We start from the raw sequence: 26,493 nt of genomic DNA on the forward strand, positions 1-26,493 counted from the left end.
GAAGAAAATGAAGAAAAATATTTAAAAAGTAAAAATCAAAGAAAATGTAGAAGTTAAGAGAGAATAAAAATAAATAAAGGTTGATAAAAATAATAAAAATTAAATAAAAATAAAAGTTGCAAAAATTTTAAAAGAAAAAATATAAATCAAAGAAAAATAAAAAAAAGTTTTTTCTTATAAAAGTAAACATTAAGAGATATAAAGAAGAAAAATAAGGGCCGAGAAAAATTAAAAATAAAAAAAAAGAGAAAAAAAAATCAAAATAATATAAAAATAATGTTGAGAGGGAAAGAAGAAATTAATGATTGAGAAAAATTAAAAATAAAAAGAGAAAGGAAAAAATAAAAATCAAAATAAAATTAAAAAAAAAAAGTTAAAAGATATAAATATGAAATTATTATTCACTATGAGAATATTTATATAATTTACTTCATTGATCATGACAAATTCATCCTAAAAAATTTAATTAATAGATAAAAATTATTTAAAAAAACTCTTTTTATTTAGGATTAATATTTGAAAACAACCAATTTGGTTATATTTTTGAGATTCACTCACAACTATTTGTTGTTTTAGCCATTTTCACACGCCCAAATTCTACCCCACGCGCACATTTGCAAACCCTACGTATATCCGCCCCGCCCTGAGTCCAAGATGAGTCCACTTCAGTCTTCATCTTTATCGAATTCAGACATTAGCACCGTCGAAACCGGAGGAGCAGAATCTAAAGCGATCGAAAACAGCGGAGGAAGACGAACATGGAGGAAGATCATGGAAACAGCAACAGCAACAGCAATGGTAGTATAACAGTGGATACAACAAAATGGGACAGATCAGTGTGGTTAATGAAGTGTCCTTTAGTTGTTTCCAAATCATGGCAGTCTCAATCCGCAGCCTCATCTTCCTCCTCAGATTCCCCGCAAGTCGCTAAAGTTATCGTCTCTGTTGATCCTCTTCGTTCCGATGACTCTTCTGCTCTACAAGTAAAGCTCTCTTTTATCTCTTCTACAATCTTCTAACCACAGAAAAAAAACAAATTCAAGCTTCCATAATCGATCCTGTTTTGTAGAGTAGGGTTATATAGTGGAATTGAGTTTTCTCTTCTTTTTCTTGTCTATTATAACTATCAAGAGCAAATAGTTGGAGCTAAATTCATATTTGTGCTTTCAGTTATGTTTGTTTATACATTGTCATTATGGAGGTTTAACCATTATGCAATAAGCTTGTATCTTCTAGTACCAATTCTTGTGGAACATGATCCTGCATCTCAGAGGTGAATTCAGGGTTTAAATTCAGGATTGATGTGTGTGTGTATTTATAACTGCACGTGTCAAATAGATCAGAGAAGGTAGGCTTCCCCTACAAACATTAACATTTTTTTTAATTCCCTTTAAATTGTTTTTATATACATATGTAGAGTCCTATTATGAGGCAGTCCTTGGCACTCTTAATTTAGACACAAATTGCTACTTGTAGTTGGTTAAAATTCCTGTGTACATATATAGAGGCTGACAGTGAAACCTTCACCTCTTTTACATGTACGTAGTCTGAGTTCCAGACAGTGGGTGCATGTGCAGCCATTGCTTATATGCATAAGTACCCTTCTGACATCTTTATGATATACAGTTCACTATGGAGATGGGTGGGAATGACTCTGGTCATATGCCGAAAAGTTACTCCTTGAATATGTTCCAAGACTTTGTCCCAATGTGTGTGCTCTCAGAGACAGGTCAAGGTAATTATCTTGGGTCTATTACTTGTTACGAAGTTTTGAGAAGGTTTAATGACGATTTTTGTTGTTCTTAGCCTGGTCATTTGTATTTTTTCTTAGCAAGTTAAATCAGGTTGATTGTTCCCATTTTATTTTTCAAATGTTATTAAGTTTATGTACCCCTGGTGAACTCCCACTTTGTGGGATTTGTGGGAGTTCACTGGGTATGTTTTTGTTGTTGCTGTTTTGCCTAGTGAATAGAAGGACCAGTACAAGTTCTTAAATTAGGGTCCTCCATCTGTTCTGTGAACTTTCTTGGAGATTTTTGTTATCTATATGCTAGCAATTGGTTTGGGTACTCATATCTGAATTCTATTGTTTGTTGGGTACTTGGGTTATCCAAAAAACCCACATATATAAAAAGTCATCTAGAGGGATCTGTACAATTATTGGGCTACTCCACCCGCTGCTTTAAGATTATTTACGTTGGATGCTTAGGTTCAATTTTGTCATCAGAATCAACCTTTAAATAATTCTCACACTTGTAGGTCTACATTGAAGTTCCTATGCTAATCCAATAATTGAATAGTGTGGAGAAGGGCGTTGAGTTACGTAAAGTCCCACGAAAGATATGCAGGGGCACCCAAAGGGGTTTGTTTACAAAGGTCTTGGGGTCTCTCTTACTCTTTCTCTTAAGGTTTTGGGTTGGATGCTTAGATTGTTTTCCTCCTCATGAGTGTTTATTTGAATTATCGCGTATCCTTAATTGGATACGAGAGGCTTAGTTTCTTTGAAAATCTGTTGGCTACTTCTCCCTGGAGCCTCCATGTTTGTTTCTGATTCCTTTCCATTGGCTGGTAACGATCTCAATCGAGTGATTAAAATTGATATTGAAAACGCGAAAAATCAACAACACAAAATAAAGATAGTGGAGAAGTAAGAGATGAGAACTAAAAGAAATTGAGATAAGAATAGAAGAAAGAAGCGCTAATTGAATTAATTAATCAAGGAAGAAGAGAACTTGATTTCAATTAGAATAGAGAAACCCGAATTGAATCCACAAATGAGCAACTCTTGTGAAAATCAAGGTTAAGAAGTTTTTGATCAACAATGGGAATCCACCCATCACTAATCTCGCTAACACTATGTCTATACTATAGGGATTCCACCCTACACTCTCAAGGAGTTCAATTTTCAATTCATCAAAGTCTAAGTAATGAAAATGGTGAACACAACTCTTTATAGTCATTGCCTTTACAAAAATAGCCCAAAAGTATCTATTCTATAAATAACCCACAAGGGACCTCCTTATGCCCAAATGGCATCTGGGTTGCCCATGGCCTTGTGTATTTACTTATTCATGCCTTCCTCCGGGATCCAAGCTATCATCCATATATGGAAGCCCATCCTAATATACCCTACTCTAACCATGCTTGTATCAACCCCCTCTTCAAAAAGATTTTTGCTCAAATCCGAACCTTGCAAAAACATGAGAAGGAAAAACAACAAACATATCCTCATGGCACGAGGGTTAGCACAAAGAGTGCACACATTTAACATATAACCAAGAATTAAAATGAGCCATAAATAGTTTATAACCCAACAAAACAAGAGATAATTGGCTAAATAGGAAACATTGACATAGGGGTAAATCAAGAAAACCATACTATTTATGCAACCACATATGCAAGTGCTCAATGGTTCTACATTTAGAAAAACACAAATCCCCCTAAGTTAAGTAACACATGATAGCCCACATAGCTAAGTGTCATGTCATAAACAAGGTCATCCCAAGTTAAGACTCAATCTAATGCACTAGCTATCTTTAAGAATGGGATTACTCCCAATTCATCACTGGGGTCAAATACAAAAGTATTCCCCACACAATACCATATCTTATTCAATAAGATCAAGTAATAACACCAAGCTATAATCACATGAGAGAAAAGAAATGTTACTACTACTACTATATGTATCACCATGCAAGCCAACAACCTCACTTACAACTTGCTTCTCATTTGGACCAATTATTTCATCACAAATGCCACTATTCAAATCATTACCGGGGTAAAATGAAAAGAAAAAGGCAATTCATAAACATGGGTCAAACATATACCTATTTGACCCATTGACACTTTCACACAACATACTCCTCTCAAAGGCAAGAGTATCATCATATGCAAACAAATAGTATGTTATTGATGCTTTTGTCGGGAAACAATATTCCAGACGCAAGAATTAATAGGACTGATAATGAGTTTATTTTCTGAATTATTTTGTTAGTAGAATAGAACTTCCCTTAGTGGATTAGAACTCTTTGTAATTCAGTTTTACAGGGCTTTTTCTATTTCTAGCTTGTTAGGACTCTTTGCTATTGTAAAACTCTATTTAAGAGAGTTGGCATTGTTAATAAAAAAAGTTGAATTTTATTAGAGAGTCGAACTTCCTCAAACAAGTTCCCAGGTCTGCAGTTCCCTGAATGAACTGCAAAATTCAGAAATCATAGGTAAGTCACGAAACAAAAACAAGGGCTTAGACCATAACGTTAGGTATGACTTCCAAGTTAGTTGTCCAGTGACTCGATTCAGAACTAGGGGCCATAACAATTTGGTATCAGAGCCTGTCACCATGGACGAGAGTACTGTAGAAGCAAGGCTGCAAAGTCAGTTACTGGAAGCCCAAACTCGGACCGAAGCAAAAGTAGCAGCTTTCGGAAGTAAGAATGGATGCCAAATTCCAGCAACTATCGCAACAAATTGATACCTTAATCCGCACCACGGCACGTGCAAAGGTAGTTGAAGTTGGAGACAATAGTGCTGCTTCTGTCCAACGAACCGGTAACACAAGTGAACAACTGGATGTGCATCTAGGAGGAAGAAACAACAACCTTGGGACTGATGACAACAATGCAGGAAGAGGTATAGTTCCCAGATACACTAAATTAGACTTTCCTACTTATGATTGACGTGAAGATCCTTTTATTTGGCTTCATTGTTGTGAGAAATTTTTCGCGAACCAGCATACCGCCAACCAAGAAAAGATAGGCATAGCTGCTTTTCACAAGGTAGGGGAGGCTCAATTGTGGGTTTATTAGCTAGAACTGGAGGAACCAAATTTAACATGGGGTGTCTTTAAAGAATATTGTACTCTTTGCTTTGGCCCACCAATGAAAAACAATCTATTAGGGGAATTGATCAACTTGAAACAAACTGGTTCTGTTGAAGATTATCAGAGGGACTTCCAAAAGATGTTGGCTCGTGCATCATCTGTACATGTAGATCAACAAGTAGATATGTTTACAGCAGGTTTAGTTGATTTGATTTGTCTAGATGTTGAATTACAGAACCCATCTAACCTAGTACAAGCAATGAGTTTGGCGAGAGCATTTGAGAAGAAGATACAAATTCTTCTAGCACACAGAGGGGCTATAATTCAACCTCAAGGACTACCGCTGTAGTAGTAACTCCGGGGGCTAAGGTAACTGCTACTAATCCTTTCATGAAAAGGTTGACTCGTGCCGAGATGGCTGCCCGACGAGCAAAGGGGTTGTGCTACAACTATGATGATTCGTATGTTCAAGGCCATTAGTGCAAAAAGTTATTTTGGCTCAAAATAGAGGATGCAAAATTTGAAGATGTATCAACAGTTAGTGGAGAGCCTTCCATCTCACTCCATGCCTTCACAAACAAACAACTTGCGGATAATATGCAGTTGCAAACTGCAATCGATAAGAAGTTGGAATCTGAAGATGTACCAACGAATAGTGGAGAGCCTGCCATCTCACTCTATGCTATCACAGGCAAACAACATGCCGATACTATGCAGTTGCAGGTTGTAATTGATAAGAAGTTGCTTAGCTTAGTTGATTCAGGCAGTACACATAATTTATTAGTTCTATGGCTGCCCAACGTTTAGAATTGCCTATCCAACATCGAAGAAGTCTCTATGTGTCAGTGGCAAATGGAGAGAAAATTTCTAGTTTGGGCATTTGCACGACAGTGCAATTTTCTATAGCTAACCATTCCTTCAATGTTGATTTATATGTGATTCCTTTGGATGCTTTCGACATTGTCCTAGGTATCAAGTGGTTGCAAACACTTTGCCCTATTTTGTGCGATTTTGCGTTATTAACTATGAGCTTTCAAGTAAAAGGGAAGCAGATCATTCTACATGGACAACAACAATTATTTCAACCACACCTACATCTTCTGCAGGATTCTAAGCAAGGCGAGCTCGAGAAAGTATTAGCCGAATTTGATGAGCTGTTCCAAGAACCTGCAGGTCTGCCTCTTATGCGTTCTTGTGATCATTGCATATGTTTACTACCGGGAACTGATCCAGTGGTAGTTCGGCCTTATCGATACCCTCATTTTCAGAAATGCTCTAGCAAGGCATTATTCGATCCAGTCGTTCCCCATTCTCATCACCTGAACTGCTGGTCCGGATACATGATGAAACATGGCGCTTTTGTGTGGATTATATGGAGCTAAATGCCAAAATAGTAAAGGACAAATTCCCAATTCAAGTTGTGGAGGAATTAGTTGAAGAATTGCATGGCACACAATTTTTCACCAAGCTTGATCTTCGCTCGGGTTATCATCAAGTCCGCATGGATTCTGTAGATGTTGAGAAACAGTCATTTTGAGTTCCTGGTCATGCCATTCGGGTTGACTAATGCTCCTTCTACCTTTCAAGCATTGATGAATGAGGTATTCCGAAGGTACCTACGTCAATTTGTACTTGTATTTTTTTATGACATCCTTGTGTATAGCAAGAGTTGGAAGGATCATCTGGTACACATCCAACTCGTCTTTGAGTTGTTGCAAGCTCATCGCCTCTATTTAAAAAAATTCAAATGTTCCTTTGGCGAATATCAAGTAGCTTATTTGGGCCACACTGTCTCCAACATAGGTGTGTCAGTTGATGCTAGCAAAATTGAGGCCGTAATTGACTGGCCTCAACCACAATCAACAACGGCGTTGCGGGGATTCTTAGGCTTGATAGGATATTATCGTAAGTTCATCAAGAATTACGGTTTGATTGCTGCCCCCTTAACAAGTTTGCTTAAGCGACATGCTTTTAAGTGGAATAACGGTGCACTTGCTTCTTTCGAAACACTTAAAAAGGCATTAGTGGCTGCCTCAGTGTTACAGTTACCAAACTTTAAAGAAGAATTTGTTATTGAGTGTGATGTGTCGGGTGTTGGAATAGGTGCAATTCTTCAACAACAAGGACACCTCATTGCTTTTTTTTAGTCGTAAGCTAGCTGACCAACACTTGAAACTTCCAGCTTATGAACATGAATTGATAGGCTTGACAAAGGCAGTTCAACACTGGAGGCCTTATCTCTTGGGTTGAGCCTTTCTAATTCGAATAGATCATTACAGCCTTAAATACTTGCTATATCAACGTCTTACTACTTCTTCTCAACAACGTTGGCTTAGCAAGCTGATGGGGTTCGATTTTTGAGTGGAATACAAGGCAGGGAGATTGAATACTGCAGCAGATGCATTATCACGGCCAGAAGAGGTTGGAGATATGTTATTTTCTATTTCTCAGCCAGAAGTTCTGATATTCGAGGAAGTCCGGGCAGAGGTGAAGCAGTCACCAATTCTTCAGGAACTTCGAGCTAAAATTGCACAAGGAGAGATGAATAGCGATTGGGTGTTTCGAGATGGGTTGTTGTTCTTCAAAGATAGGGTCTATCTCTTGCCCAACTCACCATTGGTAAATTCTGTCTTGTTTGGGATTCATGATAGCACCCATGAAGGCGTTCAAAAGACCATGCTATGTATCCGCAAGGATTTTTATTGGCCAGCTATGAAGACAACAATCAAGGATTATGTTGTTGCCGGTTCAGTTTGCCAGCGTAACAAGGACTGTTACAACCTTTACAACTGCTTAATCAAATTTGGTCCGATATTTCAATGGATTTCATAGATGGTCTGCCAAAATCAGGTAGTAAAACAGTGTTATTGGTTGTTGTGGACAGATTCTCTAAATATGCATATTTTATCCCCCTTGCTCATCCATATAATGCATCTTTTATAGCAAGAATTTTCTTTGAGAATATTGTTCGTTTTTCATGGATACCAGAATCAATTGTCAGTGATCGAGATGCCCCCTTCACTAGTACCTTCTGGAAAGAATTATTTCGTTTATGTGGGACTAAATTAAAATTTTCATCCGCTTATCATCCACAATCGGACGGTCAAATTGAGGTTGTTAATCGCGCGATAGAGATGTATTTGCGATGCTGGGTAGGTGATCGTCCAACAAAATGGATGGAGTGGATTCCCTGGGCTGGATTTTGCTACAACACTTCATACCATTCAGCACTTCACGCATCCCCATTTCAAGTTGTTTATGGTCGTGAGCCTCCTCGGTTGCAATCCTACATGACTGATTCATCTCGAGTTGATGTTGTAGACTGAGCATTAATTGATCGAGATGTTGCCTTACAGGATTTTCGAGCTAAGCTCCAACAGGCGTAACACAAGATGAAAACAGTTTATGATAAGGGACATCGTGATGTGGAGGTTACGTCTACATCCATATCACCAGAAAACTTTGGCTAGTCGCGTCCATCATAAGCTTGCACCAAAATATTATGGTCCTTTTGCAGTCTTGAAGCGCATTGGTTCTGTTGTTTTTTGGCTTGGTTTACCTGTAGGTTGCAAACTTCATGATGTGTTTCATGCGTCACTTCTTAAGCTATTCAAGGGTGAGGTACCTACAACTCGACCTACCCTTACCCAAGTTGAAGAAGGACGTGTTGTTCCCACCCCTTGCTCCGTGCTTAGATCCTGTTTGAATTGTGAGAATTGGGAAATTCTGGTGCAGTGTTGTGGCCAATCTGTTGAGGACTCCACTTGGGGAAAGGGATAATGTTATTGATGCTTTTGTCTGGAAATAATATTCCAGACGCAAGAATTAGAATTAATAGGACTGATAATGAGTTTATTTTCTGAATTATTTTGTTAGTAGAATAGAACTTAGTGGATTAGAACTCTTGGTAATTCAGTTTTATAGGACTTTTTCTATTTCTAGCTTGTTAGGACTCTTTTCTATTGTAAACCTTTATTTAAGAGAGTTGACGTTATTAATAAAACAAGTTGGATTTTATCAGAGTCGAAACTTCCTCAAACAAGTTCCCAGGTCTGCAGTTCCTGAATGAACTGCAAAATTCAGAAATCATAGGTAAGTCACGAAACAAAAACAAGGGCTTAGACCATAACGTTAGGTCTGACTTCTAAGTTAGTTGTCCAGTGACTCGATCCGGAACTAGGGGCCATAACATAGTTTAGAAAGGTGTTACTTAAATGAACTTCATTCAAGGTGTGCCTACATATAGAATAACCCTTTGACCCACAAGCATTAAGGCCTTGATCAAGCATGGGGTCACAGAAGAATAAAGGGGTTATTGGAGAACATATACCCTCTTTCTTTTGACCACTAACCCCTCCAATAGACGTACTATCATCGTTCAAGAAGAGAGTTCCGTCATCGAAAAGTGTGTCATCATACCATAGTGGATTCTTAATCACTTTGTATCCTTCTAGAGGAGGTACACAACTATTATGGCAGGACACACCATTATGCATTTCACCTTCATTAGTCATGTCAACCTCAAACAAGGGATTTTCCTTGAACACAGTCCACTTCAAAATCCTCATAGAATGGGATCACAATTCAAGGATTTGTTTATTTAGGTGCAATGACTTCACATGACCATCTACATGACCTACTATATCAATGCCAACACTAAATTGAGGCTCCTTAAGTTTATCACAAAACTCTTGACTTAGTGGGTCATCACTACACACGAGTTGATCAACACCAATATCAATTGATAATGAACTATCATGTATCAACACTAGGTGGACACAAATTGATCTTATTAGAAGAATCAATTCAGTCATCAATAGGATCAACTAGTGTATCCACATTCTCAACGTGCACATTATCAGAACATGGCAAAGAATCACATGACAATGTACTATTATTCACGACACAAGTGTCAACACTAGGTGGAAACAAATCGATCTTACAAGAAGAATCAATTTGGTCATCAATAGGATCAACTAGTGTACGAATACTCTCAACAAATACATTATCACTATGTGGAAAAGAATCATTAAGCTCACATAAAAACAAGCTATCACTTACACTCAATTGGCTACTAGTCACAAAATGATCTTTTAGTGTAAGACTTGGCTTTGTTACCTCGTAGCTCACATGAATGATTATTTTCACCTTCGTTTTCAACATTGGAGCATAAATGTTCTTTTGGGAAGCCTTTTAGTGCCTCATGATTCTTCGTTGATTGAGGCGCCTCACTAGGCTTGCTTCCAAGGATACCTGCACAAGAATCAAGACAACTAGAAAAGGAAGAGAGGTTATAAAAAGTTAGTATAAGGTTGTGACAACCGTCTCAAACTCCACACAACCTCTCCTTTTTCCACTCTAAAATTGTCACATATCACACCCTCCTTCTGTCAATTCTTTTGTCTTAATTTCTTAGAGTTCGGATAAGTGCCAAGGATCCCGCGCGAAGGGTTTGGAGGTCCCTTCAACTCTAGCTTCCACTCTGGGGCGCAAGGAGTAGATGTGTTGACTTGCATGTTCAACTCCTTAGTGCCAACCTTACAAGGAGTAGCTTGCTTTGCCTCCAAAGGCAACTCCTTAGATTCAACTTCATGATGCATAATTTGCCGCTTTGGAAATATTGACTTGACTTTTTCAAGTAGTCGAGAGCAATCATCCAATTTTTCATTCCAGATTCCAACATTTTCATCCAACTGTCCCCTTAATGAAGTACAATTCTTCCTCAACTCGATAATAATATTACTTGCATCGCCTTTATTAGGGCATGTTGGAGAAAAGAGAAGTTTCCCTTTGAGATCCACGATATAATAGTACCAATCTTGCGCATATGAAAGTCCATGACTTTGGAACCATAGAATCCCCAGACACATTTGACAAGCATCCAAGTGCACTACATCACCCCAAAGCTCTTCTTGATAATTCCCAAGTGAAATAGATACCTTAACTCTCCTATCAACCAAAAATCCCATATGAGTAACAAAAGGATTTTGTTTTGGAAAGAAAGGCAACCCGAGTATGCTAACCATTAAGGGGGTTATAGAGTTGATGACACTACAATCATCCCTCACAACTTCAAGCTTTGCTCTCCCACAAATAATCATTTTTGTTTCAAGAACTCATCTTTTCGGAACTTGCATATTTTGAAACATTGAGTTCGCTTTACTCTCATGGACTATTCATCTATCCATCCTACCTGTGAAACTCAACAAACAAGTTAGTAGCAAAATTTCTCATACCTTTCATATGTGGAATCTCTCAACTCACCTAATGCGTCTTCCGGAAGTTGATAGAGAACTTTCTTTGGCCAATCAATTCACAAGGTCACTTATTCTTTGTGGAAGAATGGATTTCTGTTCAAAGAAGAATGAACGACTCAATTAAACTAACGGAGTTGAGGCAAGAAACTAACTCTGAAGTTAAAAACGAGAAAAGCACGAAACAAAATTCGGCTGAAACAAATACGGACACAAAACTAGACCAACACAAGTATGAAATAATTACTCAGTGAAAATCTAGCTAAAGAGATCAAAAAGAAGTTGACAAAAAACAACAAACAATTGCATTAAAATTCAATTGAATGAAATAGCAAACAACATGCTAAACTTGATGATTTTTTTTTTAAAGAACTGGTAGGATCCAATTGCAGCAGTTCGCAGCTTCAGTAATCTGGAAAAGAATATGATCCAAATGCCATTGTGGTTGGATTTAACTAGGTAAAGAGATCAAAATTTTCCAGAAAATATGCAAATCAGTGGCTATTTATGCTAAATTCTGAATTTTCAGCATCTTCCTTGAGCAGCCTCTTTCAATTTTCCTTAGATTTTCATCCAGAAGTCTTCAATCCTTCACCAAATGGTGTGAAATGCAAACCAAAGCTTCCAACCAGCAACTAGAACAATTCCCAGTCAGGATTTGGATCAAACAAACTCAAAACAGCCAGAATTCAAATCTGAAATAATCAATTTTCTGCACAAAATAGAGCTGCAAAATTGATTCAAAATTGGCCAAAATTATATCTAAATCACATATAAATTTCCAATTTGTATTTAACTTTGTCAAGATGTTTCCAAGCTACTCAACCAATACCCAACAGAAAAAATCAGCTGTGCTCTCCCAAACAAAAGAATTCTGGAAATTGTTCAGCTTTTCATCATGTCCTAAGTACAGTTGTTGCTGTAAATCCACCAAAATACACCTAAATCTGCACAAAAACCTTCAAATTTGAGATATAACCTCCTTGCAACATTCCCGATCTTTAGAAATAACACTCCCTCGAAACAAAGCTCATTTGGGGAATACGAAATTAGAGATCGTAGCTTCAAGAGCTCCTCGATGAATGCCCATGGTTTTTCTGCTAATTCTTTGCATTGTTCAGTTCTTTAATTTGAAGATACAAGTTTTCCAGCTCAGACAATAATCTCCTACAGATTGCATTCAACAAAATCACTACAAATGGTGTGATCCGCAACTCCGAACCCCAGCTATGAAACTCAAGTTCAACGGATATGTCGTTTCAGTCAACAAATTCGAACCAGTTTCAGTCAACAAGCTCAAGAAGTGTTTGCCAGACTCGAACTCAACTGAAGCATCCACAATTTCAAGACTGTGAATCCAATAATCGCAAGTTGGAACGCCCAGATTTAGTGATGATTTTCATATCTGTGTTTCTTCGTGTTGCGGCAAATAGAGGAATATTCACTAATTTTAGCTTCAAATAATAGTTATTTCCAGCTTTTTAAACCTAGATCCAGGTTCTGTGAGATTTGAAATGGAGCTTCAACGGAAGACAGCCTTTTCTAATTCCTTTTTAATGTGTCTATGCTCACCAATGAGTCCCTCAGCTTCAGATTCAAGAATGCACCTAATTCCAGAATGGAAAAATTCAGATCGAGCTTTAAAGGGTAGTTAATGGCTGTCCATCGAGTAGTATTCTTGAATAGAACCCAGATCCAAACAATTATAATTCATAGTAGCACATAAATGAAGGAATAACAATTTTAAGAGTACCACTAAAACACCCAATGAAACGATTTAGAACTTTTCAGATTTTTGCAAGGATAGAAATGAAGTACACTGATAAAATCAAACAATAATTTTTTTTTCTTTTTAAGTAACAAATGCCAAGATAGATTGTAGAAACAAATTTAAACCTAGGCTCTGATACCAAAATGGTACCGATCTCAATCGAGTGACTAAAATCGATTTCGAAAACACGAAAAATCAACAACACAAAATAAAGATAGTGGAGAAATAAGATGTGAGAATTAAAAGAAATTGAGATGAGAATAGAAGAAAGAAGGTCTAATTGAATTAATTAATCAAGGAAGAAGAAAACTTGATTTCAATTAGAATAGAGAAACCCGATTTGAATCCACAAATGAATAACTCTTGTGAAAATCAAGGTTAAGAAGTTTTAGATCAACAATGGGATAAACCCATCACTAATCTCACTAACACTATGACTACACTATAGGAATTCCACCCTACACACTCAAGGAGTTCAATTTTCAATTCATCAGAGTCTAAGAAATGGAAATGGCTAAGACAACTATTTATAGTCATTGCCTTGACAAAAATAGCCTATTATAAAAATAGCCCAAAAGTGATTATTTTATAAATAACCCACAAGGGACCTTCTTGATTGCACAAATGGCATCTTGATTTCCCATGACCTTGTGTATTTGTTTCTTCATGCTGGTATCCATATATGGAAGCCAATCCTAATATGCCCACGCTAACCATGCTTGGATCATTGGCTCTGTTTTCTAGTTCTTTTCTCTTTCCTTCGCCTCCTTATTCACTTCTCCTTCATTATATTTGAATAGATAATGAAATTCTATGTCCAATCGTATTTTGCACAATATACTTTATTTGCTTGGTGACGGTTTACATTTTTTCTTTCCTTACATTATCAGTAGTGTAGTATTGAGGAATTGGCTGGTTTTTGTTTTAAGCTTTTCCAACTGGAAAAGCGTACCAGTAAACTCATGTTTCTGTTTGCTTTACCTAGTTCATTGTTTTTTTGTTAAAAACGTAAAAATACCTAATTCATTGTATTTGTCTTTCCTTAATTCATTGTCTCACCCTCTCCTCTCGGAATTGTTGTTTATTCTGAAGGAAGAGTTACCATGGAAGGAAAGGTAGAGCATAAGTTTGATATGACACCTCACACTCGTAACATGGAGGAGTACAGGAAAATGTGTCGTGAAAGGACAAATAAGTCAATGATCAAGAACAGACAAATCCAGGCAAATTTCCTATCATTTGATTGCTGTTCTGATAAATCTGCTGTCTTTCAGTGCTTTGATTAAATCTTCTGCAAAATCAGGTCATTGATAATGATCGTGGAGTCAATATGAGGCCCATGCCTGGGATGATCGGTATGATTGCATCCAGTTCTAAGGTATACAAACCATCATCTATTCCTCTAAACATGTAGAAATCTTGCCTTTTCTTTTATACACAGCTTTTTTCTGTTGATTGGTAATGTAATTCATTCATAATTAGCACCAAGTAGGTGCTGTAAAGTATTTACAAGGGGACCATTTCTGATTGTTAAAGCACTTACAAAGTCAACCATGGCATCTATATCATTAGCAACATCCATGTTGCATCAAAATATTATCGCCTTTCTCTCCCTCTAGATGATCCAACAAATCACTAGATGGTGTTCCATCTCTTACGAAATGCCATCTCTTTGTCTTTCCTATTCCTTGCAGATCCAAGAACTATATAAGCTTCTTTGTTATCCCTCTGCAGTTAAGAAAAAAGCTCTAGATATATGAGGTGAATGATCCGTGGAGAATTAAGTGATTGACATCTTCATTATCCTTTAAATACAGGAAGCATCTACTGCATATAGTTATTCCCCCTTTTTTTTTTTTTTGTAGTTTTTCATTTGTTTGGAACGCTGCTTTGGCCACCAACCAGGTAAAACATTTAACTTTCAGTGTGCCCTAGTCCTCCAGATACATTACCAAGGCCACTTCCTCTGAAATGGGTCTTCTATTGTTGGTAGCATGATTTAACAAAAAACATGCCTTAAAATCCTGTTTCCACCTTCTAGAGTCATTCCTGGGCAGAAGGGGAGGGGTCCTGTGCAGACTGAAAGTAATGAGCATAGGCTGTAGGCTGTCCATTTCTCAGTCGTTTATATTGTGCCTGGATATTACGTTCCCCTTGATCATTCTGATAATCCTAAATTGATGCTTCAGAATTTTGTGCGAGAGTGAATACATTTAGGTATTGCTCTTTCAGACATGACTGGTCAGACCAGATATCAAGCCAAAACCTCACTTTCTCTGCCATCTCCGTTACTTATGAGGTCTTGGATTGAAAAGAGTCTCAATTAGCACTCTTGTATCTCCAGATATCTGGGGAAATGGGTCTGTTTCATATTTCAGTTGAATAGGTTCAATTTATGCTGCATTCCACTTTGTGGTGCGAATATCGAGATATGTCATAAACCACTTTTTGAACCACCTTTTCCCTCCGGTGATCCTTACGCTCATCGGAAATCATCACTGTTTTATTTCTTTCTCAAACCTTCTTCTAGAAATGGAAGATTGTATTTATTTTGCAGTTGGCTTTAAGTCTTTTGATATCAACCGAATCACGGGGACAGCAGGGGAGTGGTATGAATGGACAAAAAAGAGCAGAAATGCTATCACTAGAACGATTATCCAAGTACTAAGGGAGGCATCTAAGACGAAAGGGAATGTGATCAAAATGTGGAAGAAAACAGAGAAGCTTTCTGAGATCTTTTGTGCTAGAAAGCTTAACAAGTTTGGGAGATATATTAACTTGATAAATATGAGGGGAAGAAGGAGGTCAGTCATAATCATCCCATAATTGACTTTTAACTCTGGTTGGTAGTTCATAGCAGAGAAGATGGGTAGATTTATATATACCCAGGAGGTGGAGGAGAACAGGTTTAAACAGAGACTAATAGACGACAATATTCCTTACAGAAGCCCTTAGAAGTAGCAAATGGATAAATAGGAGTGATAGCAAAGTTAATGTAGATCAATATTGATGGTGGAGGGTCCCATTCATATTGATGCCAACACTAGCGGAATAAGTGAGGTATTGAAAGGAGTTTGGTGGCTTTCTTTGAAGTGAGAGAAGTAGGGTCTGGAAAATTAATCATGGATTTAACATTTATGAAATGGGGAAGAAAGATTCCTCTTTGAAGCTGTGAGCAGGAATACCACAGAAGTGTGATAGCTGGAGATTGGATTCGAAACGAGACTTTTATCCGGCTAGAATGGTGGAGTCCGACATAAGGCACTGTGGGAAAGGGAGATAGGGCCACCACAACCTGCACTCGGATTGTGGGTCTTCCTCTACACCTTTGGTCGGATACTATTTTACGACCAACCTTTGTTGAGGATGGATTGAAATAGAGGAGACAAAGCTGCAAAACCATCTTAAATGGACAAGAATTCATGCGCAAGGAGATGGTTCGAAAATCCCCAAGGAGGTGTCCATCAAAAGTGCCGGAATGACTTTTGTCTTCAGTTGTGCACTGAAACGCCATCAACGCTTCACATCGAAGAAGACAAAGGACCCAATCCTTTGGTCCAGTCGACATCGGTTCTTTACCCTAAGGACAACAAGGGGAAACCTGCATTTGACAAACTGAAGACACGTGCCTCTGATTTTGCCAGTACAAGTGGATTTCAAAATTTCTCAAAGACACAGTTGGGCTGGGTTCTGTCAGAAAATGAAACTGGCCCAATCTCTTATGAAAATAGAAGCCCAATTTCATTTAAAGGAAATACTAGTGAAATGGAGAAGTGGATATGTGAGGAGTATGCGAGTCTTTTAAAGACTTAAGTTATCTAAACCCGAAAGCTTCTAATTGGGAAAACAGAGTACAACAACTTGACGCCCTTAACACGTCGGAGAAGGATCAAAGGGGAGATTCAAACATGCAAACGGAGGCAGTAACTGACCTATCTCCAGAGGTCGAAAATAAATTATCCACAAAAGAGAGAGCTGATGATATAGGGGTTCGTGATTCACAAGAAGTAGAAAGGGATCTGCAAATTCAACCGATAATCAACGCAGAGCCTGTGAATATTCAGTCACCCAACATCCAAGAAGTAGCGGAAATAGAAGCTTCAAATTGGGTAAATTCTCACATCTTAGAGTTGAGCAACACCTATGGGGTAGCTTTTGAGAAAGAAACACTAGCTCTTCTTATAAGAATTGATGAAAGAAAAGTTGCTTTAGATAAAAAGGATCAAGAGAAGACAACTACAACCCCAAAAAGTCGAGGAATTGGGAAGAATGAGTTAAAAATCCAAAATCGAGCCTGAATGAAGAGGTAGAAGGGGTCAGGAACAAGGGGAAGAATTTATCTTTGACTTATAAATGAAAGTCAAATTAATCACTTGGAATGTGAGGGGGCTCAATAGACGGAGCAACAAAGTAATGATCAAAAGTTTGTTTAGAAGTGGAAGGCTGACATCTATTGCTTGTAAGAAACAAAAGTACATACGAGAGTAAAAGACAGCCAAAGAGCTTTGGTCATGCAGATGGATGAAATGTGTTTATATGGAGGCAGAAGGTAGCAAAAGGGGAATCTTGATCATGTGGGATAGTAGGAACTGGAAGGGGACTTAGGTCGAGGTGGGCGAGAATTTCGTAACTTGTGAATTTGTCTCAATTCTAAACTCTTTCACCTGGTACTTAACGGGAGTGTAAGCTCCACATACTAGAGAAGAGAATTAGTTTGCTGGGAAGAGATATCTGCAATTAATGAAGTATGTAGGGGGCTTTGGGTGGCATGATGAATCACAATCAGAAGTATGGGAAAGAAGAGAATGCAATAGAATCACTAATGTAATGACTGATTTTACAAGGTGGACTGAAGACATGGAACTGCATGATCCTTACATGAGTCGAGGGAAATTCACATGGTTCAGGGGAGTCAATCATCCTAGTGCAGCCAGACTCGACAGATTCTTGTTCTCTATGGAGTGAGAGGAAAGTTTTAAGAACATTAGACAAAAGCTAATGCCTATCACTTTAGAATGTGGAGATTGGGAACAGAAAAGATCAAACTTTAAGTTTGAAAAGTGGTGGTTAAAAGTGGAGGGGTTCAAAGAATAGGTCCAGTCATGGTGGAATGAGTTCTCTGTAGAAGGTTGTCCAGCCTACAAGCTAAATGTTAAAACTCAACAACAACAACAACAACAACAAACCCAGTGTATTCCCACCTGGTGGGGTCTGGGGGGGTAAGATGTACGCAGTCCATACCTCTACCTCTGATGAAGTAGAAAGGCACTCAGAATTCTCTAGTAAATGTTAAAACTCAGAATTCTCAAAAAAAAAAAAAGCCGAAAGATTGGAGCAAAACCACCTTTGGGGAAATGACCAACAAAAAGAACACTTCACTAGAGGATCTGGCAAAAATTGATCTGACAATGGAAAGTAGAAACCTATTTGAGGAAGAAGTGATGGTAAGGGCTACCATTGTAGTTGAATTGGAAGATATGGCTAAAAATGAGGAGGAAAAATGGAGACAGAATTCCAGAGTGTTGTGGTTGAAGCAGTGCGACAACAACGCAATGTCCTTCCAAAGAATGACAACTGCTCACAGGAGATTTAACACTATTGACAGATTAGTTGTGGGTGGTAATAGCCTGAAAATTGAGTTCTGTAATGAATATTGAATAGGTGAAAGGAGCTTGAAATCTCTCTTCCCTGATCTATTCCTTCTTAGTCAACATGCTAGCGCCACTATAGCTCTGATGTGGAGCTCACAAGATTGGAAATTCAACTTTAGAAGGGCCCTAAATGATTGGGAGGTTCAAAGAGTCAAATTTGCTTATGGTGGTAAATGATTTCCATGGAATTGCCAATACACCAACAGACCAGTGTGGAAACTGATCTAGAACGCCAAATTTCCCTGAAAGTTGTGGTTAGTTTGTAGGAAAGCTTGTTTGACTCATGAAGTACTACAGAGAAGAGGTAGACATATTTGCTCAAGATGTTTTATGTGTGACCGGGATACTGAAATAAATAGTCATTGGTTTTTGCACCATAAAACAACTGCAAATCTGTGGAACATGTTCTTGTGTATACTTGGAGTGAGTTGGGTGGTTCCCCAAACTACTATAAGTATGATGGACTGCTGGAATACGATTGGAAGAAAAGAATTAGAAGAGGGCTGGTGGGAATTGATTCTTGCAAGCATCTGGTGGACACTGTGGAAGGAGAGAAACTAAGTTGCTCGCGCTCTCCAAATATGTTGCCGCACCCGCATCGGATCCTCCGAAAATATATTACTTCTGAAGAATGCAACACATACCCGATGTCATTTTCAAAGAGTCCAAGCACTTTAGGAGAGAAATGCAAGATGCTTTGAAGATTAAAGAAACAATATTCAAAAGATCCGAATGAACTGCCTTAATCTTCTGTATTTTTGGTGTAAGCAGGATATGGTGGGGGATATATAACTTTTTTTTTGATTCTATAGGGAAATTGTATAACTCCATAGATTAGTTCCTGTGGCTTTCTGGTTTTTGTCCTATGGGATGTAAGTGCTCATTTTCATCATTCTTTGAATGGTGAAATTTTGTGAATATACAGTTGCCTTTTTCTCAAAAGAAATGTGTGTGTCTCATGATCCAAGGACTGAGAGTCCATAATTAGTTACTATTACATTCCAAACACTAAAAATAGTTATTATTACATTCTTACGTAAAGCCCCCTCCTCCTTGTGAAATCTTCAAAGCGATTTGGGTTGCAAACTGATACATTGAGCCCTCAAATCCTTGATGCCGTGTTCCCTGTCTTCATATTGGGTAGTGACTGTTGCGCACTTTACCAGATTGATATTTTTTTCTCTCTATTCTGTTGACACAAAAAATTCTTCTTTTTATATCCATTCTCTTTGCTATTGTAGTTGGCAAAGGAAACAAAGACACCACGTAGGTGGTAGGGACACTGTTGTTGATTAGTACAAGCCTAACCCAAGTGAGATATGTTCTCTTCCAAAAATTCTTCCTCAACAAAATAAGGAAAAGTGACTAATTTCTAACCAAAAATACACACTTTTTCCCCGTGAATTGGGCATGACTTTCCACCCATGTTGGGTGAGGATTGAGCTCATATTTTGGGCAGAATCTTCAGCCACTAAACAGCCCCTTTTGGGCTTGATTTTCAGCCCAAGTTGGGCAGAAATTTCAGCTCTTTTCTTGGGAATTTTTGGCTCCTTTCTTAGGCTCCATGTGGGCCCTCCTCTTGTGCTATGTGTGGTCCCAATCTTCCTCTTGGACTTGAACTTGGAACATGAAATACGTGTAGCGCTTAGCCCACTCCTTGCTATAATTCTTGGATACTTCCCCCATGATTCCATTGAAGCGCATCAACCTTTAATGGAGGTATGCCATCATGGATGCTATCACCTTTCCCCAAGACGTCTTCGGCCTACCTCTACTTCTATTATACGTAGCCAACCTCTTGCACCTTCTCACTGGGGCATCTATGCACTTTCCTTTACATGCCCAAATCATCTCAACCTCACCTTACCTATCTTGTCCACCACAGAGGTTACTCCCACCTTGTCACGAATAGCTTCATTCATGATCTTATCTCTCATAGTATTGCTTCCACACATTCATAATTCATGTTAGTTTTAATATATCCAATCAAACACTGCATAAGAAAAATACAAGCATAACTAATGCAGGCATAGCTAACACAAGCATTGCTAATACAAGCATTACTAATACACCATATTTTGCATTATTCTTATACACTCTACCAAACGACCCGTTTGTGAGGAAGTATGAGAGATAGGCGGTGATGGGTTTGCGGAGAGGTAGCGGTAGACTGAGGAAGAATTGAGAAGAGGTGATTAGACAGGACATGACACAACACATCCGCTTGTCGAGGACAATGACCCTGGATAAGAGAGCATGGAGGTCAATGGTTAGGGTAGATGGTTAGTAGGTAGTAGAGAGTAGGGTTCTAGTCTGGAGCATATATATGTCCCTCTACCAGTATTAATACTATTATGCTAGCTGTTAGACTTGTTGTTACAAGGGTCAATAAGCGCAGGAAAAAGGGTGAAAATAAAGCTTAAATGTATCTATTTTATTTATTAATTATTCTGTGTATGTATTTCTAGTAGTTTCTAGCAGTTACCTAGTATTTTAGGCAGTGTTTTGTGATATATTGTAGCAGGAAGAAAAGTAAAAAAGGAATCAGATCATTTTGTAGGATTCTTCTGGCAGATTAGGAGGTTAAGGTTCCTCGAAATACCTTGGTGGTTGAAATATTCTTTATTTGCCGTTTGTAAAACTCGTTCTACTTGTTGGTGACAATTAATAATAGTTGAAGTGTTGTTTCTACTTTTACATTGTTTAGTGTACAGATTTCATATAAGGAGATTTTAGGATTCCTAACACTTAGTCTAATCTTATTCTTTGACTGCTTTGTTTTTTTAATTTTGGTCATTTTTTAATATTTGTAGTTTTCTGTACTTTTTGTTCTTTAATATTTTCATCATAGCTTTATAATCTTGCATTTCTTTCAAATTATATCTGAAAAACTATCTGACAGTCTTTCTCGAAAACAACCTCTACCCCACATAGATATGGGTAAGATCTGCATACAACCCACCCTCCGCAGACCCCATTTGTGGGACTATACGACATATATTGTTATGGTTTAGGTTGCTTTAGACTTTGCGTTCAAGGAAGGCATATATTGTCTTTAGACTTGAAGCTAATTACAGATTCATTTGGAATTGTGTCTTTTCAGAGTTCTCGTCATACAATGTAATATGATTTGACATACTGCAATTTTCTTAGTTGTAACTTAAATAAATGCCTTCATGCGATAGCATTGCTTTTCATGGCCATCTGGAAAGTATGATAGAGCATACAATTGGGATACATACACTTATTATTACTCTTTTGACTTCCTTGAAGTCTCATTATATATGATTCTGTCAGAGTACTTTACTATCTTGGCTCACATTATTCAGTTATGTCATGGAACAATGGAAATGCTTTTCATGGTATTTTCTAATCTCTGCCAGAAACTAAATGAAACAATCTTTAGCCTTTTTGAATCCATTGTTCTTATGCAGGATAAGAAGAAAGCAGCCCCTGTCAAGGGACCGGAAGTCAAAAGAACTAGAAGGGACCGTGGCGAACTGGAGGATATCATGTTTAAGCTTTTTGAAAGACAACCTAATTGGACTTTGAAGCAGTTAGTGCAAGAGACAGATCAACCTGCGGTATGTTGTCCGATTAGGATGTCTATTCCATTATCAAGTTCCTAGGTTATTTTTTTCTTTTGTGGTCAGACACCTATTATACTGTTTTTATTTTGGTTAATATTCATTATTTTGGATTGAGGGAACTGTGAGATTCACGGAAATAGCTTGTAGCATCGGAGTCGCATCACATAATTTTGTTTTCATGTTTCTTCGGATATGTACATTTTGCTCTCCCAATCAGGGATGATGAAGAGCGAGGAAAAAATGATTACGTATTTCCTTCTGGTGTTATTGTTGGCATTTCTCCTTGCACTCAATTTTGTATCTAATTGTTTTACTTGTTTTGCAGCAATTTTTGAAAGAGATACTGAATGAGCTTTGCGTGTACAATAAAAGAGGAACAAACCAAGGAACATATGAATTGAAGCCAGAGTATAAGAAATCAGTCGAGGATACAGGTGCTGAATGAATTGTCCTGCTGTTTCAAAATATATTAGGTCGGGGAACCTAGACTAAGAGTTTTAATAGAATTTGTGTCGTGAACATACCTTTATCTACTTTCAAAAAAAATTATACCTCTATCTTTTACCAGTTGCTAGGTGCTGTGTTGTGTTATTGTAAATCATGAATGATGTAGAGTTGCGTGTTTGCAATATATATGTAACCCACTTGCACGTTCTCAGTTATTTGTCTGATTTCTAGTTCTATTTCTAATTGATTCCCTCTGTTTTAAGTTATGCATCAATGCTTTGAAAGTTATCCATCCCTTTTTCTGTTGAATTTCTTCTCCTTTCTCCCTTTTCCCCTTTCCTCCCCAGCATTTATGGAATTGTAAAACTGAAATGCTGTCTCTGTGTTTCATGTCTGCACTTCATGTCAAAGGGAAATGGTGACATTGCACTATCTACCGTCTACAATCTTGTTCGGCTATCAGTGTATTTGTTTTTGTCCTTATGGGAATTTATTTCTGTTTTGTTGTGTGATGAATAGACTTCTCTTATGTTTTGGTGAAGTAGTGGATAAATTTAAAATTGCCTCCATAACAAACGTTCTTCATTTTTTTTTATATTTATTAACATTGTCATTTTGTGGCAACTGCCTCAAGGATCAAATTATTAATAAAGATTAGCTTTCTGTGATTTTCATGCTGCCATACCTTACAGACAAAATGGTTAGTCATACATTAAACGATTAAACATATGCAGCACATATGCACACAGGTGCTCCTTGTAGACTGAAGATTCTTTATAGCTTCAATAGTGTCAATCGAGTTGAATCTTCAGAAGTTCTTGAAAGGGGTCTGTATATTTTGCCTAGGCTGCTTTTTTACTTGGATGCCAATTACAAGTGGACACTTATACCCAGTCTGTGCGTTATTCTAGAATCTAGATGCCTTTTCATCTCCTTGTTGAAATAAATAGGAATATGCATACAAATTGAACTCACTTTTGAATTTGTATGACCTTGCTGATATTATCCAGTATCTCAATGTTTCAGGCTCGCTCAGTGTTGTCTCTATGGTGATTGCTGCATACAGACATACATTTAAAGAGAGTAGAGAACTTGAAATAATGTTTGGGTAGTATCTGTCTTGTTGTATCCTGTGTCTTGATTGATGCATCTATCTTGTAGTTTACTGTAGGGACCATGCAACCTGTAGCTTAAAGCATTGTGTTGGTTTCCTTGAAGAATAATGAATTGCCTTCCATATTCTCCCGCCAATATAAAATTTCCATGGTCAAAACGTTCTTTCATGTTGTTCATCTTTTGTTAGTTCATTAGTAATGACAGAAAAGATTAGCTTTGAAACTTGAATTTGGACTTTAAATACAATACATGCAGTCTTTCAATATGTCAATTGGATTAACAATTTGCTAAACAAGAATTGTCTTCTGGTACTGGATTTCTTTTTCTGGTAATTGCATCTTTAGTTCAGTAGTCTCTTACACCTGTGTTCTGCCCTATTCATAAATTCGCCAGCAGTAAATTTGGAAAGAAAACCACGCTAATGAATTCTGGCCGATATATATCATCTAAACATATTAAGGTCCTCGTTATCATGGATTAGATATTTGTGATCTTATCCTGGTTATGAAGGATTACATAGTTCTAGTCCTTCTAGTTATAAAAAGGTACTTATTTGTTTATACAATGTGAAATGAACATTGTATGTGTTATGTTGCGGTCTCAACAAATGAATCCTTTTTCCCTTCAGCAGTTCTGGATGTTGGTGCAAGCATTCATGCCACGATGAAGGATCTTCTTTGCCTAAGAACAAGAAAATAAATAAGTTGAAGAATTCCTCTATTTCCTCTAGCCTATAGATCTTGGTTTTAAAGAAAATCATTCCTCTTTGTTAATGATTTGACTCTCGAGGAATTTATAGGCCATATTCAGTATTATCACGGGGAAATTTATCGACAGTGTATGCAAGGGATATTCTGATAGCTTTGTAAGATCCAGAGGCCATTGCTGTGTACAACTTGAAATATGCAATTCAAAAGGGTATAGAAGTTAGTCTTTTGCAAAGGCAGAGCCAAAATTTGAACTTCATGTGCTTTAAATTGTAAGATTGCAACATCAGATGTTAGTAATTGAGTTTTGAATTATTTCTTAATGCAAAAACAGTGTTTGAACTTAAAAAATTGGGTTTGGCCGAACTCATACTTCGACTTCATCTTCTAGCTCTGCCCTTGGTCTTCGGTAGAGTAGCAAGCAGAAAATTTCATGGAGCTTGAATTGACCTTTTCGGAATATTGGGAGATTCTTTGTCTTTGGTGTAAGAATGAAGTCGCACCCACGGGTGTAATTTAGTGGTTAATAAAGTGGGATAACCTATGGAGACGGGGGTTCAGTTTTCAGCATATATTAAGTGATTTATTTTCATCAACCCAAATCTTGGTCGATAGAGTTAGCGATTATTTCATCTGCCCAAATCTTGGTAGATAGAGTTACATAATACAAAATATACTAGTATTGTTACCATAATTACAAGTGTGCTTAGGTTATTTACATGGATTTTGCTCTAGCAATAATGTTAGTATCCACGGTCATTGAGATGCCTAAAAGAATGGTGGAAGTGGCAAGTTGCCTGGTGTGGGCTCTTGTTGAGAACGAGTAGCAAACCAATATCCCCACAGACTTAACTTGTCAGATCAGGAATCATCAAAATGACCTACGAGGGATCTTCTTTCACCGTTAGGATTTTAGTTATTCCAGCTTCTCATTTTTCGCAATTGGCTAGAGACAAACTTTATTAGACTTGCTGAGTAGTGGTAACCTAGGGTGACTACAAGTGCCTTTTTGCTATAGAATGTGTATTCCAAAAGTGGCTAACCACTAGAGGGAAGGTAGTTTCAATGAAGATAGAGATGGTCCTATTAAAATGAATGGAATCTGTTTTACTTTCATGTCCTCTTTCAAAAAGAAGTTGGTTTTGGGTCCTTTCTATTTTTCCGACTGATTATGTTGTAGCACTTATTGATTTTTGGCCTTGCCTGTTTACGCTTTAATGTGCACCTTTTGCTTGGAGTTACCAATTCCATACATACTCCAATTTGATCAATAATTGGATTCACAAATTATAGTGCTCTTTAAAGACACGCTTTGGAGTATATAAAATATACCCGAGGGTGTTGATAAACATGGTAATCTTGTTCATATTGGTTGCAGGTCTAAATTGTTCCTACGTAACTACCAAGGTAACATAACACATTGAAAATAAAAGATTCATATATACAGACAAATAGTAACCTGTTGTAGGTGACATTTTAATTTTGTAATTAGGTGTGTGTATGAGGATGTGTGTGAGATTTTTAAAGTGTCTAATTTGTTTTACAACAGATTAGTTGGTATTGAAATGAAACGGTAAGGCGGAATAGAAATGAAAGATGCATACAACAATATACCTGGTAAAAATACATATAAGGAAAATTTTCAAAGATGACTCGTTTGTTCAAGATTATTGATCACACGTTACATGAAATTTAATTGGTGTAATGGAAGTTAAAAAGAAAATGAAGTACCATTGTGGTTACATTATCAACTTTTGGGCATCACTTCACCTGCACCTCGAATTCGGTATATTGACATTTGAGGAACATTCAACGATGGAGGATAATCAGTATTAGTTCTCCGGGGGAAGGATAGGTGTTGGGACTTGTGAAGTTTTAATAAGTGAAAGTTCATGGAACAAGTAAACATAGCAGGTTTCAAGATAGTTCAACATGCAATAGGACTAAAATCAGGGAACTGAAAGTGTTATTTCAAATAAACACAAGAAGATCACCATGTGCTGAAAATTGAGAAGTCAATGTTTGACTATAACACTCAAGAAGAGAGTCCAAGAAGCATGACAATCCTTGTGGAATTAGAAGTCTATATGGTTGTGAAATCAATCAGAGTTATAAATACTTAGGTCTTCCAAAACGCG

The 26,493-nt window shown here is 37.5% G+C and overlaps 1 protein-coding gene across 4 annotated transcripts; it reads left to right on the forward strand.

The window, feature by feature from the left end:
- Positions 1-569: 569 nt before the first annotated feature.
- Positions 570-24,701, forward strand: LOC107877825 (general transcription factor IIF subunit 2). Of its 4 annotated transcripts, none has more exons than XM_016724580.2 (7): positions 570-983; positions 1,627-1,735; positions 13,937-14,067; positions 14,148-14,222; positions 21,930-22,079; positions 22,411-22,519; positions 24,277-24,701. In XM_016724580.2, the coding sequence occupies exons 1-7, from the start codon at positions 759-761 to the stop codon at positions 24,345-24,347; spliced, it is 870 nt and encodes a 289-aa protein (XP_016580066.1). In that variant the 5' UTR covers positions 570-758; the 3' UTR covers positions 24,348-24,701. The 4 variants fall into 4 exon arrangements, with proteins under 4 accessions (XP_016580066.1, XP_016580067.1, XP_016580065.1 ...); XM_016724581.2 differs by having other exon boundaries at positions 24,280-24,701; XM_016724579.2 differs by lacking the exon at positions 24,277-24,701 and adding an exon at positions 23,559-23,812.
- Positions 24,702-26,493: the final 1,792 nt, after the last annotated feature.

The sequence above is a fragment of the Capsicum annuum genome, chromosome 7, assembly GCF_002878395.1.
Source record: "Capsicum annuum cultivar UCD-10X-F1 chromosome 7, UCD10Xv1.1, whole genome shotgun sequence".
NCBI classification, from domain to species: Eukaryota; Viridiplantae; Streptophyta; class Magnoliopsida; order Solanales; family Solanaceae; genus Capsicum; species Capsicum annuum.